The sequence below is a fragment of the Rhinopithecus roxellana genome, chromosome 16 (assembly GCF_007565055.1).
Source record: "Rhinopithecus roxellana isolate Shanxi Qingling chromosome 16, ASM756505v1, whole genome shotgun sequence".
In the NCBI taxonomy this organism is placed as follows: Eukaryota; Metazoa; Chordata; class Mammalia; order Primates; family Cercopithecidae; genus Rhinopithecus; species Rhinopithecus roxellana.
In genome coordinates this window covers 84869295-84893321 of record NC_044564.1, presented here as the reverse complement: position 1 = coordinate 84893321, position 24027 = coordinate 84869295, and the positions used below count along the sequence as shown (strand labels likewise).

Below are 24027 nucleotides of genomic sequence, written 5' to 3'. Positions count from 1 at the left end.
CACATTCTAGTGTTCCATAGCATCGTAGGGAGATTACAGTTAACAACAATATATTGTATATGTCAAAATAACTAGAAGAGAAGATTTAGAATGTTCTCAACACAAAAAAATGATGAATGTGTTTGAGGTGATGGACACTCCAATTACTCTCATCTGATCATTAGACATCATATGCTTCTACCAAAACATCACATGTACACCACGGATATATACAGTATTCGGTATCAATACTAATACACTATAAAAATAATCATATGCACCTTCATCATATCCTGAAGTCCTCCTATATTAACAATAAAATAACCCCTCTGAAGAAGACTCAAGAAAAATCATTATCTCAGGATCCTGAGACACAAAATAACGTTTTCTACTTGGGTTCTGCTTTCCACATACAAAGCCCTTTGAACCTGTATTCTTTATGTCTTTGGAAATATTTTGATCATTGCTGCTCCTCCATCAAGCTGGGGCCAGCTGTACCAGGCAGGAGGTGAGAATGGGGACCGGAAGACCCCAGCACTGCCACTACTGGCAGAGAGATCTGCAGCAAGTCCCTGACGTTGCTGAGGACAACAGGGATGACACATGCTGTGACAAACCTCACAGGACTGTGTGAGCCTTAGCTGACGATGTGTGTGAAATTTCCCAGACCCTTACCCGAGAGCTGAGCAAGTGTCTGTTCACCCATGCACTTGTCACAGAGCGTTGGTTCACTGCCCTAATGTCACAGGGGAGGGGGCACAGCTGCAGAGTTTGGGTGGCTTGCCCAAGGTTACCCACCGTATTAGTAAGAGGTAGGACGGACCCTTTAACCCAGAATCCAAGTGCCCTGCGAGCCTCATGGCTTCTGAGCACCAGCTGAGAACCTGAGTACAGCAGGAGAAGGTAGTCTAGGAGCACCAAATTCCACAGAGCACGCTAGATAGGTTGAGCATCCCTAATCTGAAAGTCTCAAAGGCTCCAAAACCTTCCTGAGTGCCGATATGATATTCCAAGTGGAAATTCCACACCTGACCTCACATAGTCAGTCACAGTCAAAACAGGCTCACAACCATGAAGACGACATTGTCACCACGGCACAAAAAGTAACTATAGCAGACCTGGTGAAAATGTGTGATAGGCTTACTGAAAACGAACGCACTGTGCATTCACAACCAAACAGGAAATCATGTCAGTTCCTAAAATCAAAGAGACACGTCTAAGACGTCTGTTGTGATGCTGGAGGAAACATTCTGAAAAGCCATCCAGCAGATGCCTCCTCACCCCTACAGGACCCACTCCCTGATCCTTCCACTGCTTCTGACGTTTCTTCTCGCCTAAAGAAGTACAACATGGTGTACAGCAACCTCTCAATGAAAACACAGCATTGCAGGTGGAGGCCAGAAGCTGTCGTTTAGCCGCTGATGCAGGTATCTGGTGATGCTATCGGGCTGCCTGGGTACCCCGAACACATTATTTTTTCACTGCATTAATGGAATGTCATTTTTTTTTTTTTTTTTTTTTACTGGTAAGTACGTATGTGTGAATTAGTTTAAGAAAATGATTGCTTATCGCTAGCATATAAATTCTAAGTCAGGAAGGATGGGAATGCCACACAACCAGATTGTCCACATGGGTGGCTGAGATAGTGACATCTTTGCTGTTAGTTCAATGTACACCAACGTTGTTTCAGGCACACAGTTATTTTAAAATATCGTATAAAATTCCCTTCAGGCTAGATGCACAAAGCAGTTGAAACACAAACAGATTTCATGTTTAGACTTGGATCCCATCCTCAAGCTATCTCATTATGTACATGTGTGAATATCACCCTCCCAGAAAAAATCCAAAATCCCCAACACTTCTGGTCCCAAACATTTCGTATAAGGGATACTCATCCTGTATTATGCTCACAACTAGAATTTTAGAACGCATGAATCATGACAATAATCCATATTTTTATTTAAAGTACAACCATGTTGCCCCAAAGATTTTTCTCAGCCAGTGAGAAGATGCAGTTTTTTTCAATAGGGCTCCCGGGGCCGCAGTGGACAGGCCTCGTTTTCCTTCTGGTCCCCAGAAGGGCCTGTCTTAGAGGGTGCAGATGAAAGCACACAGAGAACATGCAGCCCTATGCCTCTTTACCTGCAAATTCTGCCATCTTATTCTCCAGAAATCCAAGGCTTAAGCCAATTCTTTGAAAGGCAATAGAAGCATCACTTCTGCCAATATTTTTGATCAAGCTCTGAGGATCCTCTCATCCCCAAATAGAGCCAGGCTTAACTTTCCAAAGTGAGGAAAGGCTAGCTAGCTCAGGTGGGATGCCAGCTGACCCAGAGGCCCATACTTCTAGGCCAATATGATTCCAATCCATTGTAGACAAGAGATGTTTCCCTCATCACGCTTCCCTGCTGTGCCCCTCTCTTCAGCGCAGCCTTCTGCACAAGCTTAAGAAACGTCTGTGGCATTCACACAAAAACCTTTTAGCAAAAGTTTATTGTGATCCACATAAAGATGATCTGAGGGACCAACTGAAGTTATTTTCCACAAAATGCAAGTCCTGCCCATGCACCTCCGTATGTGAGGGACGCAGAGGCGCAGCAGGGCCATGGCACACCAAGTGTGCTGAATGAATCAATGAATGCGCGGTTTCAATCCAGAGCCTTGGGAACAGGCAGTCATCTGTCTAAGTTATTAATTCCCCCCAAAGCCTCAAAAAGTCAATCAGTCAAAACAAATGACCCTTTCAGCCTGGAAAGTACCCACTCAGAGTCCAATTAGGAAAATAGGGTCTGTGTATATGCAAGCGTTGCATTTGCATTTGATTAATCCCATGAATTATCTCACAGCCTCTAGAGAGATTTTCTTTTTCTTTTAGTCGCTCAGGTCCTCCTTTCAATGTTGCATTTAGTTACTGTGAGGCCGAAAAAGTACAAATCTCTAAGCGGGTGTAACTGCAAAATTATTACCACTGCCTCTTTTTTATAACCGAAAAAAAGAAGATCCAGTAACGTGGGCAACTGGCTGAAAACTCACGGGTTGTGAATTTTAGTCCTCTCCCACCCATCTCTTTTATTCAGGAGGAGCCAACCGCTGCCCAAATTTCTGGGCCGTTTTTCTCCTTGTGAGATTGTGCCTCTGCGTGTTGCCATGGGAAAAATGCTACAATCAGCCCAAAGAGAATGTGCCTTCATGACGTGAGCCCAGCGAGAGGACAACCACCAAAACAACGAAACAAGGACACCCGCACGGGACCGCACGCGGCAGGCTGGGCGCAGGTAGTGCGCAGGCGCCGGGTCCGCACCGCGCATGTGCCGGAAGCAAGCTTCCCCGCCCCCACCAGCTGCTGGCAGTGCCATCTGTTATCAGCCTTGCCCAGGCTGCTCCCTCTGAATGGCTTTCCCTGACGCAGACCTGCTCGCCCTGTCAGATGCAATCAGGTCAGCCCGGCACTCTGCCCACGCTGGACCTGCTGCCTGTCGCAGCTCCCACCAGCTCCCACGGAGCCATGAGTTCCCAAGACAACACTGCATCTGCCAGGAGGCCCCTTCTTCTTTGGTTACTTGCCACACTGGCAAATGAGGGCTGTGCACCGCGCCACCTGAGACAGGCCCAAGAACGTTGCTGACTTCCTGCAGGGCACAGGCGGAAACGTCTTCCATCCGGAACGGCGTACCTTCCAAGCTGGGAACTGTCCCAGGTTCTACCACAACCTCAGGTGCAACCAGGCCGCTCAAGCGCCACAGGCAGGCAGAGGCACACCCAGGTCCCGTGGCTCTGCAGGAAGTGGGCGCGCCCAGAGGTGAGATGCAGAGCGCACGCGGGCTCAGAGGCCACACTCCACCAGGCAGCAGAACCCAGGAACCAACACAGCGTGTTTTCATCAAGCTTAGTTGAAACCTCCTGAAGTCTTCATTTAAAAAACAGAAACAGAAAGCAACCCACCACCAACAAAACCCAAGTGCTTCCCCGGCAGGCTCTCCATCACAGCACTCAGGCACTGCATAACATTAACCCCAGCTCCCTTCTCCCAGCTTCCGTGGGGCTGACATCGCCTCTCAGCTCTCAGCAGTCTTCTTGCCATTATCCAGCCTGCGCCTCTCTTCATTGGCCTCCCACTTGAGCCCGCATGGGGGAGAAGACAATGCCAGTCTCCACCTTCGCACGCAGGCTCCCTGGCCTCCGGGGAACACCACGCTGGCCTCATTTATCTCCTGCACTGTTCCTTCCCTCTGCATCTGTGCAGGGAGACTCACGTCACTGGGGGCCACTTTCATGATTTTGTTGCCATCAGGATTAGCTGGATTAGGGGCCGGTACATAAGGACCCCCTGGTGCCGTGAGGAAGTTTCATCACCGGGTCAGCGTGGTGTGAACTATATTCTGTCAACACCACCACTCCTTATAGCCACCAACCAAAAAAGGGGGGAGGATGGAGGTGGGGGCGTGGCAGAGAAAATGCCTGGAGTGCAAAATGTATAAACTCATCATAGCAATACATTCCCACATCATGCATTTCAAAGTGTGTGAGCCATTCAAGACTATTCTTCTTTCAAACAAGAAACCTATGTGATTCTTTTTTTTTTTTTAATCTATGAAGAATTTGGTGGGTCTGACAGTGGAGGCAGGGAGAGTAAATATGGGTAGGCGAGTACGTGTAACCACCCAGAGGAAGAACAAAAAGCCCACAAAAAACCTTCTAGCCCCTTTCTAAAGCTAGTCAAACAGTTTGGGAAGAGTTGCACTGCTGAAACCTTGTATTTTATTCCAGGCTAACACCTCCAGGATGGTTAGTTCCTCTTCTTCTGAAGGACCAAAGCTATCCCATCCAGCAAGGATATGCCCCCATCTAACGTGAAGTAAGACAATGTGGGCAGGAGAGTGGTAGAGGGAATGGTGTGGGGGGTAAAAGGATGGAGAGAAAAACAAAACAGAACTTTTAACTCCTTTTAAAACTTCAATGACTGAATTTTTTTCCTCCCAGGGAATCATTTACCTACCTCCATCCTGGCCCCACTCATCTGGACCCTGTGTGAAGTAAACACACAATTTCTACAGAAAGTAATGGGATTTCTGCAAGTGTGTGCGAGTGTGTGTTTTATAGAGCAGTCCCTCTTGCACAGAACTGGGCTGTCCCATCAAAGCCGTATCTGTTATATTTCTGTCTTTCTCTTCTGTTTGGCGTATTCACCAACAAGAGAAAAGGAGGTAAGCTTTGGCGGCCCTGACCTGCAGCTGGAACACAATACTTTCGCACAGCCCTGCCGACCCCTGACATAAATTTTACACCGCAGCTGGCATTTACACACTCAGCATTACCATATGTATAGCTGCTCGGTGCTAATTATGCTAATCACCTGTCTAACTCGCTGCTGCGAAAAATGGTTGCATTTAGCAGTCCAGCGCCTCCCAATGCAGCTTACTGTGTGGCTGAAATGTACATTCAGAGGGCCCTGAATGGCAAGATTTTTCCACGTTGCTGGCTACATTCAGGCCTCAGAAAAATTTATTCAAGTCAACTGGTTTCGGTCCGCAACAAAAAAGTTACGAGAAAAAAGTGAGTGTGTTCTTGCCCTAACATTCTGGATCTGCTTGCAAGCAAAATGATAAATCAATTGGTGTGGGAAACAAAAAGGGAGAGAGATTTCTTTTGGGAGCCATGTGAAACTGTAGCCTATTAAAAAAAAAAAAAAAAGGAAAAAAAAGGGTCATCCTATTCCCCAAATCTCTAGAAAGAGCAGTTAATAGATATTTAGCCCTAATCCCAATTCTCTCAAATTGCAAGCTTTGTTTGCAATTAAGCAAGGTATTAAACATGTGCAATTTTTTTTTTCTGGATCATGTGTAGACCAAAATGATGCTATCGTATTTATCATTTTTTATTTATTACAACAATGTGTAAATCTCATGAGGAAAATAAAGTAAGAAGAAAGAAATAATTTCTTAGGCAGCTAGGAAAAATTCTTTTGTTATTTTCTCTTAGAAAGCCTCTATTTAAAAAGAGGCTGTGTGATGTTTGAGTCTATTTTGTGAAGGTTGCTGGTTTCCCACTAAAGGAGCAGAGGAAATCAGGGAGTGGGGGTGGGAATGTGGAAGAATTCACAAAAGAAAAAAAACAGTGGTGGGAGGAGAAAGAGGGAGTCAAGAAGCCTACATTTTCCTTCATCTCAAAATTCCTGTATTTATCATCACCATTTCTTAAAGCTGTTTCCTCAGATCACTCTGTAGAATAAATTTCTTAATCAGGAGAATATTGGTGCAGGTATTTCAACAATTCCCCAAATTCAGACTGAAATCCTATTTCTTCCTAACTCACAAAACATGTTCATATTAATTTTTAAAAACCCCGAACGTAGTCACTCTCAGGGCTGCTTCATATTAGGCTATCTGGATGGACAGGTCATATCTGGACACTCCGATTTCTTGTCATTGCTGGCAGCATCGTACGACACGTTTTACCGGAGGGTGGCCCAAAGTGCCAGTGACTTTCTCACCTCCAAACAATCATCATTAGCAGACTCCTTACTTCAGAAATGCAGAAAGCAGGAGAAAACTGGAAGGCCATTTACTTCAGAATATACTGTGGGCTACACCCCTCCGGGCTGCACAACACCAGACTGGCTTTGCGACCCGTCAGCTTTCCACGCTTGGAAGGTGCACCCACCCCGCGGGCTTCCTCCCATGGAGGAGGTCACCCCGAGGCTCGGGCTCTCTGGCCTCGCTTCCGCACACCTTTCCGTTTAACCACCAGCAAATGAAAAACAGGATGCTCGCGCAACTTAAAGATGCTGCTGTGACAAGAGCACTCTTGTCTCTCTCCACCCTCCATTCTGTCCCACATTTTATACACTTCTCTGACCCAATGAAGCAACACTACCCAAGCCACACTGATTTGTTTGGCATCCCAATTCAAGTTGCTATTCTTTGCCATTCCAATGTGTTTATCTGGGTTTTGTAGTTTCACATCTTGACTGTGCAGCCAAAAACACAAGTGACACAACCACTACTGTGCTCACTGCAAAGCGCAGGGTTTACCCCCCACCCCCCATCCTCTCAATATCGCACTCTTCTTAAATAGGAGATGGACCACCCTGCCTCATGGCACGGAGCGGTGTTTACATTGCAATACTTGACTGTGTAATACATCTGGCATTTTTGGGCAGGATTCCTGAGCTAGGGGCCAGAAGCCCTTAAGCAATGATTTAAGGGGAAAAAAAAGCCATGCACATTGACTTAACAAAGCCCATTTCCAGTTCCTTTTGCTTACTTTTGTACATGTTTCATTAATAACTGAAAAGTATCTTGGTTGCTAAATTGGGTAAGTCTACTGCTTCTTTTCATTTATCCTAACAATAATAAATAAAGCTTGCACTGTGGTATGGGGACCTGCTTCTCACTAGCCTTGCTTTCACAGCAGTGGCATTACAGGACCCACATGCAGAGCGGACTATTTGGGCCAACTCACACCTGGGTTTCTGGATTAGAAATAAGGTCCTGCCCCCACATTATAAATCTCTCCAACGACAAACTTGCCATTCATTAGCAGGTATCTGACTGCCCACCAACAATAGTTTCCCTAACACATGTCAGCTGTTTCTCCAGCCATGCTCTAAACTCCAAATGAAACAGTCATACTCCTTCCTGGAGGGACTAAGGATGGGGCACATCTTCCTGTCCACCAGACTCCTAAAATCCCCCACCACAGCCCAGCAGTTTCTCAATGGCAGTATTCTGCTTACGGAAGGCATGAGACATTGCAGTGTAAAGGAAAAAAAGCGCCCTCAATCCAATTTAAGAGAAAAAAAATCCAGTAAGTATTATTGTAAGCACCCAAATTCAAAGATTAGAAGAGAAAGTAACAGAAGTGTTTGTATTTTGATGACCCTGATTATATCTGTGTATTCAAGCAATGTTCCCACCGAGGGAATCCTGCAGAGCTTCCTCCTCCTGCAGGCAGAAGTGCCCTCACCAGCAAAGCCCTCTGCTCTCTGGATGTCAACCAAGACCTCTTATGAGGATGGACCATAAAATCTGGATAAGGAATTCCATCGTCTTTGATCTAGCCAAGCTCCTTGTGCCCACTGGCTTTGGTGGGAGTTCTAAGCAAGGAAAACCTGAAGTGGGGCACCTGGGAGGGAAAGCCATGGTTTGTGCTCCACTCACCTTCTCAGAAATGCTACGGAACCCGGTTCTTCCACTGTCCATGCGCCACAGTAAGCAATACAAGCAGGGGACCAAGACTTATTTCCCACTCTCTCTGGCGGTGTGGTATGGGTTGAAGAAACTTGTCAATGGATTTTAAAGTTGCATCAGCAGTCCATTAAAAAAAGTCATGATTCTTCAACAGGGGAATCACATCTTCTGCCAAGAGCCCATCAAAGAGTGTGGTCTTGGAACCAACCCTAACCAAAATAAGAATTCCAAGGATGCAAATGGCAGCTCTGTATCTAGTATCTCCCGCAGCCGGCTTGAAATAATAAATGTTCTCATTCCCTCCTCTTAGTTTGTGATTAGCCAGACTTACAACCATTGCAGAGTTCACACTAGTAACTGCAGAGATCCACTTGGAAGGAAATGACGTGGGCAGCTGAGAGTGGGTGGGTGGGTGTGTGTGTGGGTGGGTGGGTGGGAGAAAGGGCAGGAGGGAAGGGGGGAGGGGGAGGAGGCAGCAGAGGTTCTGGGAGCCAGTGAGGGGCACAGAAAACATTAATAGTATTATAATAGGACAACACAGCTATGGTTATTGTGTGGGGGTGTCTGACACAGCTGGAATTCCCTCAACTTTTTCTCCCCCTAAATAGTGTCAAAAGAGTGCCAGAAATTAAAATAATACATTTATGCAAAGTGGCTTCTATTAAATCTGGTCCCCTTTCCAGTTATTTTATAATATTTCCATATTTGTTTTAAAAGCCAAAACCCTTTTACAGTGAAACACATCCGGAGTAGAACTGAACACTCATCGGGGCTACATCGGGGCAGACAGTAGCACGGTGAGGCGGGAGGCGGCCACAGAGCGCCCCCTTTCTCTGCCCCATTGTGACTCTCCCTACCCCGACACAAGCAGGAGAGCAGGGCAGACGAGTTTCAGCTTGCCCCGAGTGGACAGAGCCTGGGGTCACAGGCAGGTCAGCTTTGAAGGAGAAACCCACATGAAACATAAACATGGCATTGTGGAAAGCAGACGAATCTCCTGTGGCTTGTCCAGCCAGCATTCATCTCGGCATCAGCTGTGGCGCATAATCTAAACACACGGATCAGGCTGTTCATACATCTGGAAGCCGTCATCTTCTGGAGCCTCCGGGCGGCATCTGATGTGTCTGAAACACCCCATTACCCAACCTGTCCCCTCAACTTGTTGAAGGGTCAAGAATGGCAGATAGCAAAGACATGGGGAGGATTTGCAGGGTCAACTGCCCTGTGTAGAAGACACCTGAGGGCTATTTGTTCTTTTTTAAACAATCATTGGTAACTTCGCATTTCCAATTGTTTTTCTCCAAATATCAAAGAGACCCCACAACTTCTTCCATCTAAATGTACATATGCACTAGTGCAAACGAATAAATGCCTATCCAAGCATATTTTTCCTTTCAAACCATGTATGGCGGGGCAGGGCCCAGGGAGCAGAAAGGAGCTGCATTTTTCTTCCTGTCCCTTGTGAAATGCCCCGAAAATGGCAGCCCCAGAGAAAAGAAACCAGGTGCTCACTGTGGAAGGGCAGTGACAGCAGAGTCCATGCTGCCCTTCTGGCTGGGACGCCTTGGTCCCTTGCTGTCCCTTGGTTCTGCTCCATAAGGGCTCCTGGGGGGACAAGGGGGAGTGGTTTGTGACAGAAACAGCTGGAGGAGAATGACACCACCAAAGAGTTCACACGCTAGCCAGGCTTCGGAAGAAGCTGTTATTTCAATATGCACAAGGGCAGCGGTGTCTTCTATTAAAGCTTCTATTAAAGCACCCACACACCAGTCCATGTGCCTGCTGAATGTTTGGATGGAGTTCCCCTGAGGGCAGAGACTGTGGCTTTTCACCAACATCTCTCTGGAGATGCTAAAAACCTTCAGGCTACTGAGGTTGAGGTGGAACCAGTCTTTCTGCAAATTTAGATATCCCCACCAAAAGGTACCCAACTATAAAGCATTTCTTTCCTCCACGGCCTCTTTCCTCTTTCGACCCGTCATGGTGTTTTTCTTTGATGTTTAATGTCACTCTAAGAAAAACAGTTATCTGGGTCAGTAAATACAGGAATGGGATGGGGGGGGTTATCTTAAAGAAGAGACTAATACTCTCGCATCTCTGCAATGTATTGTAGCCACAACTGCATCATCATAAACATCTTCCATCTGCACAGCATGGGTCTTCCAGTCAAAATCTTTTTAGCATCTAAACCAGTGGGTCTCAACTGAGATGATTTGGTACACCCTCTCCCCCAGTGGCATCTGGCAATGACTGGAAACACTGGTGGTCACAACTGGGAGGGTGCTACTGGCATCTAGTGGGTAGAGGCCAGGATGCTGTTAAACATCTTATAGTGCACAGAACAGCCCCCGACAACAGAGGATGATCCAGCCCCAACGTCAATAGTCCTGAGGCTGAGGGACCTTGCTCCAAATTGAAGGAGTGGTGAAACTCAGTTATCTCCTCCAACTGATTGCCTGAGTTCAAGAACACTGGAAGAGTTAACACTAGCAAGGTACAAACTGGAAAGCACTTACACGTATCATGCAGTATTCAAAAAAACAATTTCTTCTATTTTCCTTAAAAAAAAAAAAAGTCAAAATCACAACCTGCCTCCTCCCCCCCCGACGCTGGCCTGCAGCAATGTTAACATCCAAACACCAAGGCAATATGGATTCATTTCAAGGCTGTTGCCCTCTGCAGAAAAGGAGGCCAGGAGCTGGGCAAACTTCTAGAAAAAACAAAAAGCTCAGAGATAAATGAATGTTCTATCGCTGGAGAAGCTTGACAAGAAACTTGTGTCTGAGGGGGGCTGGAGTGAGGGAGTTGATATGAAAAGAAATAGATACTGAGGGAGATGGGCTAAAACTGCTCAACAAAAAGGAAATACCAACAAAAAAATAGGCAAGATTAAAAATAACATCGGTCTGTGCCCAGAAGGGTGAGATCCAGGTGAAGCACTCAGCGGTCCAGGGAAAACACTAGAGGCCAACATGTGAGCACACTCATGAGACAGGGATGGCTCGCAGGCAGCGCTGACAGCCCCCAGCTCAAGCAGGGAGACTTCTGTGAAATGGCCCTGAGGGACCAGCCCAGCTTCCAGGCTCCCACCCAATCTCAACCACCCCACAAAGGCAGGCAATGGCTGCCCTCCAAGAGACCACATTCCTGTTCTCTGAGCCTTTGCCCATGCTGTTCCTTCTGCCTGGAAAGCCCCCTCCCCTCTCCCCTCCAGCCCCTGTGCCTGGCTCAGGCCTCCACCCTTGAGGCCATCCTGGAAGATATCCCCGATTTTCCTGCCATTTTGGCACTGCTGTCCTTCATGTTAACCACCCACACACCAGTCCATGTGCCTGCTGAACGTTTGGATGGAGCTCCCCTGAGGGCAGAGACTGTGGCTTTTCACCAACATCTCTCTGGAGAGCTTTCTGCAATGGCGGTGCAGAACCAGTGGTGGTACTGAGAACATGTGCAGAATGAACGCTTCTATTTTTATACAATGACAATTAGTTTCTCCCCCACCTTGCTGCCATGGTCGTGTGTTTCTGCAATAGCAGATGCCCACTACATTAGTCAACATATTCTCTATCAAACCTCACTACTCCACAATATATGTGAAACTGATTTGACAATTTTGATTTGCAAACACTATAACCCTAACATTCAAGCTGGTATCTTAACATGTAATTGACAGTTTCTTAAAAGGCAAGCATTATATGGACATTTAAACAACAGAATACAGTAATTCTTATCACCAATGCCTACACATGGACACACGCGCGCACGCACATGGACTCTTCCTCATCTAGCATGTATTAGTCTCCACATTGTGGCTGATGTAGTCTAACTCTTTATAAAGCCACATTTCCCCAGCATGTTAAACAAAGCATGCAAGTCAATTTGAAGATACAGCCTTTTGAGTAGATCCCTTTAATTTGCTGGCTGTATTAAAAAGATAACATTAACATGACTTTGGCAGATATGAGGATATGCAGAATAAGACAATGTGCATACACACACATGCTCCTGTGATTTTAAATCGCAGGAGAAAGAGGTTCTTCCAAACTATCCCTCAGCATCCCTCTCCCCTTAAAATCTCATACTTTACTTTCTTCTGTTGCTTTCTAACTAGGGCAATATGCTACCTCTATCCATTTCGTTTGTGTAGCAAGCACTCTGTTCTTGCCCAGTTCATATAAAAATTCATGTCTAGAACTTTCAGAACAACGTACCTCTTAACAAAGCACCATCTAACAGATTTCTTTACTGATCGCCATGAGGAATTTATCTATGAGACAGATGCACAAAATGAACTTAAATTTGGAGCTGCTACTCAATTCAATTCACGGACATCTACTGAGGTCTAGGACAGCAGATTTCTCACTCCTGAATGCAAATGCTCACACTACTTACTGCTGACGTGAACACTCAGCTCACTGTGTCACAAACAAGATCTCTACACAGTTACTTCTGCTTTGAAATGAAATTAAATCTATATGGCTACTGTCGTATAGTCACCTATCTAGTTGGGTTTATCTGCATTTACGAAACTCGCTTCTTTAGGGGGAGAGAGAATCTAATCTAGCACGGAATGAATGAATGAATGAATGAATGAGATCAAGGACAGGGCAACAGGAGCACAAGTGACTTATGTCATCAGTAGGCAAAACAGACCTGGAGACACACAGCAACCCATAGTTTCCCATCTGTAAAACGGGACAATCCTCATCATAAAGACATTACATCCACTATCATGTTAGAGAAACAAAATAAAGTAATAACAGACAGCTATTTTATTGAGTTGCAAGGCATGTGACAATATATAACAAATGCCTGGTACATGGCAGTTGCTCAACAAGTGACAGTATTAGTACAGAGTAAATAACATTTGGCCCAAGAACCAGTCAGCCATGCTGGAACTGCCAAAAGTAAGCAAAGTGAGTGTGCCCCTCAGAAGTCTCCTCATCCAGTCCACTGAAAAAGAAAAACTCTACTCCCTCTCACTATACAACTGGCAGCTCCCATAAAACTGCTTGGAAGCACACTGCATCTCCTTCCAGGACTTGAAATGGGTCGTGTTACGCAGAAAGCAAGTTATTTCCAGAAATATGCAACGTTAAGAAAATAAATCTCTCTCCTTCAACGTGTTAAAGGTCCACTGAAAACTTGCTAAGAACACAAAATCACGTTTTGTCATCCTCATCAGATGGCAACAAACACAGGTTGGATCAAGTGGTGGAAAGTGGTGGATGAGCCGGCCCTCCCTGTTCTCAGGCCCTATTCTGTCCCAGAATCTATGGCAGTGCCCCTACAGTCTAGCCAATCACATCACTTCCAAACTCCTCAGCTGGGGCCCCTGCTGGTGTGTCATGCCCATGCCTAAAATGCCCTCCTTCCCCCACCGGTCTCCTCACCACTTCCATGGAAGCTCCCACAGCCCATTTCAACTGTGAACCCAAATGTAGTCCAAATGCATCGAATTCTAATAGTTTTAAATTGTGCAGTGTCGCACACACTTGAGTCTCCTATGGTGCTTAACACAGTGCTAGGGACATCATAGGTGCTCAGGAAACTTGTTGCTAGGAGCATAATAGCTGCTCGATAAAACCCTTCTTTTATCTACCAGTGATACTGAATCGCTGAACTGAAGTAAATTACTCCATGGATTCAATCCAAAGAACGCTTTTGTATTAATTACCAAACTACTTAAGGCAGGAATGTTTTGTCTTAATTACGTAGACTATTATTTTAATTGTCACTTCTCAATTAAATACTCCAACTCCACCACAGGCTTGCAAAACTCCGCAAGCTGAATCTTCACAAACAAGGAGAGATTAAGGATATATTCTCCAGGGTTCGTCTCCAACAGCATCCTGAAAGGGGTCACTGAAGCGATTAGGCGCATAACTCCTCAGCTTCCACATGCTGCCCGGGGGACTGCTCCAGGCACTTTGGTTTGAAATATCTACAGTCACCTCAACTCTCCCCTACCACCCTCCTGTAAGGTAAGGGATGCCCCAAGTGGTGTTTAGGGTTAAAATGATTCCAAATAGCAGGATTTGGAATTTGCCAAAAAGATAAATAAGAAACAACCAGCAGGGGAAAAAATGGAAACCTGTGTCACCAAAATAATGTAAAAATGTTTGCCTTCGAAAAAATACACATCTATTTTAAATCTGCAACTCCTTTGCTAAGAAAGGTCCCAAGAACTCTAAAACTGAGGGCCGTGGAAAAAGACTGGTAGAATCCCTCCAAGAGGTCCCTTCAACCTCGCGTTCTTAAAACATTTCTTTCCTTTGCCTGCAAAATGCAGCCTTCTCCCAGAATAATTCCATGTCAAAAGGCCCCACCCGCGAGGAAACATTAATCTACTTTGCAAACATGCGTTCCAGTCTGTGCCTTACTATTTTTTTTTCCACTCCTTCCACCCCCACCCCGCTTTTTTTGTACCTTGAGACAAATGTTTTTTTCCCTCAGAGTTGAAAGCTGTCCAAAAACAGGACCACACACGCCGCCGCCTCCGCAGGCCCGCGCTGCGCCCGCCCCCGGCCCTCCCCAGCGCGCCGGCCGCGGCCGCCGGGGGCGCGCACACTCCAGCCAGCCGGAGGGGTGGCCTCTGGCTCCCCCCGACTCCTCTCTCTTTGGACGCGGTGGGTGGGGGTGGGGAGGAGAAGGAAGCCGGGCCGGGGAGCCCGGCTGGGAGAGGCCAGCCCCGGGGCGCGTCTCGGGGCGCGGCCCAGGCGGGCGGCGGCGGCGGCGGCGGGCCCCGGGGCCCCCGGCGCGCGGAGTGGTCCGTCCCGGAGGGGCCCCGCGCCCCCGGCCCGCCCCCGCCGCTCTCTCCCACCACACCTCAGCCGGCGCAGCGCCCCGAGTAGATTACAGCGCGGTCTTTGTCGGGCGGGCCTGGCTCCCGGCCAGGCGCCCAAACAATAAACAATCCCCGGGGTGCGGGCAGGGGGTTTCGCCGGCCGCAGCCGGGCTCTAGGTGTGCGCTGGCGAATATCTCTATCAACCGCGAGGAGGGACCGGGCCGGGGGCGCGGGCGCCGCGGCGGGCGCTCTTACCTTCCACCCACAGCTCCTCCACGTTGGTCTCGAGGTTCGCTGCCTTTAATCCCACCGCGAAGGCCCCAAATATGAGGAGGCCCACAACCAAGAACTTGCCGCAGTTTTTTTGAATGTAACAACCCAGTTTAAATAAGAGTCTCTGAAACTTCGCTCTCAGCCACAGCGGCGCTTTCCGGCCAGTAGCCTTCCCCTGGGGACGAAGCAGAAGGGAGGAGTGAGCGCCGGGGAGTCGCGGCCCGCGCGCCCACGCCCGCTCGCGCGCACCCGCCCGGTGAGCCCCCAACAGCCGTGGGGGCGCGGGTGGCCGCGGCACACGGACTCGCCCTCGAGGCTGCAGCCCCGGCGGACCTGAGCGTCATGGGGGTGGGGGTGGGGGGCCGGGCTCGGTCATAAATCAAATCCGGGCCGCAGCGTGGGAGCTGCACCTCGGGGACATCAGGGCGCCCCCACCCGCGGGATCCCTGAGTACGACTTGGGGCACTGGGGCTGCAATCCAGGAGAAGAGGAAGCCGAGGTAGAGAGGAGAGAAACCACTAGACACAGGCAATATTCACCCCAGACCTGAGAAGGGAGGGGCTGCGTAATCCCAGCGATGGAACCCAAGGTTCAGGAGCCAGCAAACCAGTCCTGTTCCGTCCATCACCCTCGGGGACGGGCGCTAGGGGCGAGCGCGCTTTGGAACAACATATTGCGGGTTCCCCCAACTGGACCCCCGCCTAGAGTGGTAGGAAGTGGGGATCCACGTGGTGAGCGCGGCCGCCGGAGTTCACTCCCGACGCTTTTCCATAGCGTTGGAAGAGGCTGTGTGAGCTGAATTAGGAAGTGGGGCAGCCATCTGCAACTTACGACAATATTTGTGATCGGAAGAGGGCGGCCACATGGATCTTTCCCTCCTCTCCCTTCCTTTCTGGTTAAACGTAAAAAACAGCCGAGTGCACAGGGAAGGGCCCAGGCCGGCACAGGCTGCTCCCCGGCGCGGCGTTTCCCCGGCGCTGGCCGCGGCCCCGGCGGGCCCCCGTCTGGGTGCTCGCCTTCCCCGGATTCCACACATTTCAGCGAGCCTCGTAAACACAATGAACCCGGCCGTTCCGCAGACTCGCACCGCGAATTTAAGGTGGCAATTTGTTTACAACTTTCCCTCCCCCTACCAGGCCCTGAGGAGAGGCGGCTCAAAACCTGGAAAACACGGGGAATGTCTTTTTCCGAGAATAATTTTTTAAGGGAGCAAAGATTTCATGCTCAACAAAAGCAAAACCGGCTGCCAAAAAAGGAAACCACCTTTATTTCGGCTCCCTCCCCCCTTCCTCTCTCCGCCTCTCTCCACTCCGCCTCCCCCTCCAAGATGTTAAGAAATGTGGCATTACAGGGGTTTAGGCTGCAAATAGGAGCAGGGGCGCAGGAGGAGGGAGTTCCAGGGCAGGGGGCACGGGGCAGGGCAGTACCACGGCCGCCCTTGAGGTGGTCCGCCGTGGACGGCTTTCCAGTGCTCCGGAAAAGGCACGCCGGGGAGGGCGTGTGTACACACACACACACACACACACGCGCGCGCGCACACACCTCCACCCCCTGCGGACCTGAGACAGCCCTTTCCTCCCAGGACCAGAGGGAGGGTTTGAATTTTTCAATCCCCACTTGTCTGCTGCTTTTCCTGGAGAGGTGTGAGTGTGTGTGTGTGTGTGTGTGTGTGTGTGTGTGCGTGCCGGGGGCGATCCCAAAGAGTTAGAGGAGGGAAGAGAAAGTGGGAAGAGAGGAGAGAGTCTGAAATGCACCTTGGAAATCTGCTCCAGAGCGAAGGCGGCGTCGCAGTAGCTGGGCCGGTGCAGATAGTCCCGGTCCGGCGCGGCAGCACGGCGCAGCCCCCCCGTACGTCTGCGCCTCCCACCTCCAGCCGGCCGGCCCGGGGCACCGATGCAGCCGCTGCCGCCGCCGCCGCGGTCCTGGGGCTCGGCGACGTTACCAGCCGAGGCCATGTTGCCGCCGCCGCCGCCGCCGCCGCCGCCGGGACGGAGGCTTCCCGAGCGGCCCGGCGCGCTGCTGCCGCTGCTGCGGGCTCCTGGCGCGCCTGGGCGCTCGGCTCGCGAGGACGCTGCTGGCCGCAGGCTGCTCGGGCTCGGGCTCCGGTTGACAGACCAGCCGCTGCTGCTGCTCACACGGCGGGCGCTGCTGCCGCTGCGGCCGCGGCCGCTGCCGGGGAGTCAGACCCTGCGCCTTCCATTGCCACATTGCGCGGGGGTCCCGAGGTCTCTGCGGCCGCCGCTGCCCACATCCAGTTCGCGGGAGGGCGAGAGCCGGCGCGCCGAGCGAGCCTGTCCTTCGGGCGCTTCCGCAGCACTCCTTGCGGTCCCCAACACCCCCTACCCGCCCCCCGCCCCGCGCCGCGACCCCTTCACTGCAGAAAGAGCCAGCGAATCCCCGCCGCTCCCGCCGGCCGCGCTGGCTCCCTCGGCGCCTCCCGGGTCGCCCGAGCGGCCGCGGAGGGCAAGCGCAGAGCCGCCGCCGCCGCGGGGTCCGAGGGTGCCCGGCGGGTCTCAGCGCTGCCGGGCCGGGGCAGCCGCCGCTGCCGCTGCTCCCGCGGTGGCTGCTGCTGGCGGTGGCGGATCCAGGAGCTGCTGCTCGGGCTGCTCGGGCTCTGGCTGCTGGGTTCGCGGTGGCTGCTCGGTCCCGGACTCTGCTTTCTTGTGCTCCTCGGCAACCCGCTGGACCATTCTGTCCCCGTGCAGCGCGCCTCTCTCGCTCCCGGGACCTGGGGACTCCGCTCTGTGTGTGTGCAGCGGGCAGCGGCCGCAGCAGCTCCTTGATTCAATAGATGAGATGGAAGAAGAAAAAAAAGAACTCTCTCCATTTGGAGAAAGAAGAGGAGGAGGGGAGGGGGTGGAGGGGGAGAGAGCGAGCGAAAGAGAAAAAGGCTGGAGCTCCCGCCCCCGGGGCTGTCAGATGGCTTGGGTTTCTGCGACGCGATTGGCTCGCGGAGGGCAGAAATTACTCAGCAAACATGACTATTATTAGCTGCTTAGCAACAGCTCACCAAAGTAGAGAGACCACCCAGGTAGGCAACCCAGTGTGTGCATCCCCGGCTTCGGGGCAGCCTCTGAGAGCGCCAACCTTCTCGCATGCAATACTTCCATTAAGGAATGCTCCCCCTCCTTTCTCTCTTATTCCTTGCCTTTTCAACAGTGTCTTCTTTTTTGTGGGATGCCCTTTGCACGCACACACGCGCGCGCACGCACACACACGAACATTTGCCTCGCGGTAGACACGGGGGGAAATGTAATATTTTTTTAAGCGCTTAAACAATTTCTGAAATTCCTCAAAGAAAAGCCTTTCAGAGGCACCTTGGCCTCAAGCTGCAGCAAATACTGGGAGGTCCGGCTCGCATTCCCAGGCCTGCACCAATAATGACAGCGTGCTGGATAGTGCGCCAGTGTGTGCCAGATTTTTTTTTCCTCCTCTCTTTTCTTTTATAACTAAAGGGAAGACTTAGGCTCTTGCAGGGAACGACGCCTCGCATTAAGATAAACAGAATGGAAAGTTAAAGAGGAAAGCAAAGACGTTGGGAAAAGCCACCCTTTCTTCAAATCCGTCTGCCCTCCCCCCGCCGCTTTCTCCCCCAACTTTAAAAAAAAAAACCGACAGTACAGTCTTGGTTTGAAGGAGTCAGTGTTCTATAAACGTGGAATCCAGACACCGAAGCAGTCTTGTAGAGGCAGAGGCGTTTTTATTTGAATCTCGAATGTGACATAAGTAAAAGAAAAACAACAGAATCCTTTTTTACAACTCAGAGAAACGTAATTGCTTCCTTGAGAGAGTAAAGTTTTCCTGATTATTTTGGGTTCATTTGTACCCCCCTTTTTATTAACCGGATGTTTATACAGCAATTTTTTTTACAAAACCCGGTATGCATGTTATATTTAATAATAGTATGACGTAGGAGATTATAATGCCCCGATGTTGGATTCATTCAAAACAAACTGCGCGGATCGCGAGGGTTTGTCCCGACACCGCGTCCAGTGTCACCAAGACATCCCGGGGATTCGCTTCCCGCGGAGGAGGAAAACACGCGACCCTTTGAGATGGATCCTGGAGTCAGACACGTCTACACAACTAGGCTTTTTATTTTTAAAAAATTTTGTTTTCGCAAAGTGGAATGTGTTTTTCTTACGTTTGCAAGTTACTACGATCCTCCCTGCGATAGGAGCCCCCGCAAACCCTTCATTTGCTTCACTTTCTTTTTTTAAAAAAACGGGGTTGAACTGCAGAAGGACCCGCAGTAGCGAGAAGCCTAGTGAAGTCGTGAAATGGGGCGGTGTGGCTTTAAGATGCACACGGTGTGTGTTCATTGAAAAAAAAAGAAGAAAGAAAGGAAAGGAAAGGAAAGAAAGAAACCCAGATGGAGGGAAAGGGGGAGGAGCAGGGAGAAGGCGGAGCTCCGGTGGCCACGTGACCCCGCGCCGGGAGGCCCTGTGTGCGCGCGCACGTGTGACCGGGTGCGCGCGCGCGCGCGCCCGGCTCCGGGACTCCCCGCGCCCGCGCGGCCAGGGCAGAGCAGGTAGGGAGGCGGGTGCGCCGGGCGGGCTCCGGGCCTCCAACGCGGCCTCCCGGGAGCCCAGGCTAGGCGCGCGCCCAGCCGGCGCGGACGGACGTGCCGGACGCGCCGTAGTACATTCCTGAAGGCGGACCGGCCCCCTTACGCTGCCCAATGCCCGCGCCGCCTCCCCGCCGCCGGCCAATGGTCGCGCTCACGAGTCCCTGCCCATTCAGCGGCCCCGCGCTGGCGGCCCGGGCGCGCTAGGGGCTGCGGCGGGGCGCGCCGGCCACCGGGGCGGTCCATGCGGCTCCCGCAGGGGGCCCGTCCGCCGGCTCTCCCCGCCCCCTTCCTTCCTCCCCGGCGGTTTCCCCTCCCCGCTTCCTTCCCTCGGCCTGCGCCTTCTCCTTCCTGGCTCTGCCCGCTCCCTCCCCCACCAGCCTGGCCACCTTCCCTCCAGCCTCTCCTCCTCGGCTTCAGGGGGAGGCCGTGCCCCCGACCCCCTAACCCGCAAACCGTGTGCGGTACCGGGGGCAGGGCGGGATGTCCCGAGGAAGAGAAGGAGACGGGGTGGAGGTATTTGGGGGCGTTCGCGGGACCGGAGGGGGACCTGAGCACCGGGCCAGCGCGGAAATTCAAAACTCAGACCGCTTAAGGAGCACGTGATTCTGTGAGTGGCTCGGGGAAGGGCTGCGGAAACTCGGAAGGCAGGCGGGCAGCGTGCGACGAGTGACACTGCGTTGATAAAGAGCGCAGACGGCTCCACACATTTCCAGTTTCATCTTTGAGTACGATCCTGATGTTTATTAGGTTTGATAAATAGCACAAAACAGGAAAAGAAGTTTACTATTCTAGCTTTTCTTACTGAACGGTTATGCAGACACTTCAAGTCGAACCATTGTGTGCTTCTGGAAATTGCTTTTTAAAAACTGGGGGAGGGGTAGTACCCCTAGTTTTGCATGTCAGCCTTTTTACATTTCAAGCTTGCTGGAGGGCAAGGAATCTTGTAGCCACAGACTCGTTGCTATGTTTGTCTTTTCAAACTTTTCCACCACGTTTTGGCCCAAAACTATTAGTGTTTCGTCTCAATCTTTTACTAGAGGGATTTCGGTATAGCTGCTTGGATGAAGGAGTTCTGGAAGGAAATGGTAAGCAGTGTGCCCGTAATGGATCCGCCTCTCTCTCCGCACGCGGCTGCATGTCCTCTGGTTCCCGCGGCTGCCACATGCACGTCATTTCAGTGGCAAAGCCTCTTCCACTCAGGCCCATATCCCTTAGTTTGACTTAATTCCTAAACGTTTTGAACATTGATCCCCGGAGCTTTCAGAGCCCACTCGCCCGCTGTTTGATGGGTTAACTCTTCAGCATCTCAGACAATGGTCCCGGCCTGTAAATTCTCCCCGTGGGTTCCAGGACGCACTCCGGAGCCTCGGCTCTAACGAGCGCTATCTTAATCTCCCCACCCCCCACCCGCCGCTTCCCCTGTGGTCTGCTTTTTTCATACTCAGAGATGAATTACTTTGAGGATCTAATTGGCCTTGTTTCTGTAACGTTTTAAGAAAGGGAAGAGGAGCCAGTGTAAAAGCCTGCTCGACTTGGGTGGTCAGGGCTGAGGCTGCCCCCAATTTGCCTCATTGCTGATGCATGCGAGTGCGACATTCCCAGCGATAATGTTGTTCCTAATCAATCTGCCCTTATTTACATTTGTAAGCATTGTTGGCTTTAATATGCATGCCCTGTGCAGGGGACTGCTGTGCCACACCGGGTTTGTTAACTTCAACTAACCCACAAGGATTCCACAGACCTGAGATGAGGCTGACTGGGGCAGCCAGACCTGCTAAGGTGTCCTCTGGGAAGACAGTCCCTTTAAATGGCCCTTCTGCCTCATGTCAGCCCTTGTGACAGTTACCAAATAAGTGAGAACTTAGGGCCTTATCAGCCAGCAGGAGTTGCCAGCCTCTATGAAGCAAGAGCTGAGTGTTCCATCTCCCCTTTCCAGGTAAAGTTCATCTCAATGCATAAATTGTCATTTTGGTCTCCCAGTCATGATCCAAGACTTTTCATTGGAGTGTGTAGTTTTCAAAGCAGATGCCTTAAGCTCTCTGGATTCCCTCACATCTCCCCACTTCTCTGTTCCAATACTACAAATATCCATGGCCACGCCACACACATTTCAAAAGTGACATCAGATTATCCAAATGATGACAATGAAATAAAACATCTGCCCTTTGTGTTGGGATGTTCCAATGGTAAGCAATTGTAGGAGGCAGACTTGGTGGAGTTATGAAAAACCACAGTGAGATTTTAACTTTTCACTTGTTTCTCAGATCAAACCAAACGAGTCTTTAAAATCCAATGTAATTTGGCTAACTTTGCAGAGTATAAATGTATTCCAGTAATTTGACCCTGGGGCCATTTATAATTTTGCCTACTGAGTTTAATACTCTCTTCCAGAAATACAAGGAATTGCAAACATGATTTTAAGTCCTTCAGTATTCTTGTTGAGAGGGTGGGATGGACAGAAGCATTGGGGATTTGATGCAATATTCTTTTACTGCATAGGGAGCCCAGGATACAGGATGTGAGTGATGGTCAAGGCAGGGCTTCAGAAGTTCCAAGCAGGTACCTTGAATAAGAGTTGAGTCGACTCAACTCAAGCCAATGTACCACCATCCAGCACATTTTCTTGGCTCCCTAAGAATGCCTTATTATTTTCTCATTGGCAGCTTTTATATATTCTTCAAAGGTGATGGTAGAAAATGAGTCTGAAAGGTTTCAGGGAAGTCGGGGGTGGGGTGGGGGGAGATTCAGCAGCTACAAAATGTAAAACTACTGGGCTTGACTCCCCTCCCCTACTCCCTTCCACCTTCTGTTTCCTCCCCTTATTTACCCCCCTCCCCAGGCTGGAGGAAAGGGAACAGCTCTAGCCAACTTGTCAAAATAATGCTGCTAATTACCCCTGATCTCCTTTAATGGGAAGCTGCTCCTAACTCCACAAAGGAGTAAATGAGGGGTCTACAGCACAAACCCGGGAGCACTGGCATTTTTTGAGCTTACAGTGAGCTGGGGGTGGGGAAAGCGGCAGAGGGGAGTGTCCTGAGAAGGTCCCAGAAATCTCCACATTGATTACTCCAGGTTTAAATACTAGCTTGAAAGGGGAATTAGACTTTATGTATTGCCAAAAGCTATTGGTATTCTCTTGCTAAGCATGTCACCAACTGCTGAGAGAATGTTCAGAGCCTACTATGAACTTGAAAGAAAACAGAGCATTGACCCCTGCATTGATCCCCCTTTCTCCAAATATATTCTTACCCACATTGCTTTCCTCTAATGGATAGAGATGTATTCCTGAAACACCCAGACTTTGAACATGTTTTGCATCCTTCCCTCGCCTCGCCTCTATCTCCCTGTCTAATATATCTCTATCAAGCTTTGCGTTTGCTAGGAGGCACACCATTCATTTCAGTGATCTCTGCCATTGGGTCCTGCATGAAAAAGAAGCTGAGCAACATGATCCCTTTGACCCACTGCTGGAGCAACAAATTTATTAGAAATATAGGCATGAGAAATGAAAGGGAAGTAAAACAATTCCAGCTTATTGTGTGTCTTTCTTTCATACTGCTAATCCGGTTTACACATCACGCCTACACGTCTCACTAGGGCATTATACACTGTGGCAGAGGCTGGAGAAAATAAAAGGTGTGTGTGAGAGAGAGAGAGAGGGAGAGAGAGAGAGGAATGAGGATAAAAACGGGAGACATTTTAATCCACATTGATTAACCTCATCAGTTTATCTATCTGTAGAAAGTTGAAGATAATTTGTAAAACAGCCTTTTTCTTTTCACAAAATAATTCCAAATGGTTCTAAGTTTTGTTCAAAGAGCTTGTCAGATTATGACTACTTTATAACCAGAAATTAGATACACCTCGCACAGTGAGTTTGAAATGAAGCTAATACCCCAAATTGAGAATGGTGGGGCCTATTGATGTCTACCTTGATTCAACATTTTAATTGAAACAGATCATGGACTTAAAGGCATTTTATAGCCTTGTGGAAGGAAGCTGGGTGACAACTGGAACACACACAAACTCACAATTGAAAGCCCCTTGTTTTACAACTTGGGCATTCCATGCACCTGAGGCAACAATTTATCCTGAGTACCACCCAGAAATTTTAAGTTGCAATAAGAAAGGATGACACCATAAAGCACTGTCTTTCTTTGTGAAGGCGATTAATTGCATGCTGAACTACTGTGGCCAATAAACACAGAAATAAATAAAAACCTAAAAG

At 49.7% G+C, this 24027-nt stretch overlaps 1 protein-coding gene across 5 annotated transcripts in view; it reads right to left on the bottom strand.

Moving 5' to 3' along the window:
* PTCH1 (patched 1) overlaps nt 1–24027 on the bottom strand; it is a 73607-nt gene that overhangs the window by 47769 nt on the left and 1811 nt on the right. For 2 of the 5 annotated variants that reach the window (XM_030919902.1, XM_030919903.1), the window contains exons 1-2: nt 16984–18095; nt 15212–15404 (exon numbers count right to left, since the gene is read on the bottom strand). In XM_030919902.1, coding sequence (XP_030775762.1) covers nt 15212–15404; nt 16984–17184 — 394 coding nt within the window. In that variant the 5' untranslated portion in view covers nt 17185–18095. Of the gene's footprint in view, nt 1–15211; nt 15405–16060; nt 16254–16983; nt 18096–24027 lie in introns of those variants that run through there. The other 3 variants (XM_030919906.1, XM_030919904.1, XM_030919907.1) reach the window with 3 other exon arrangements.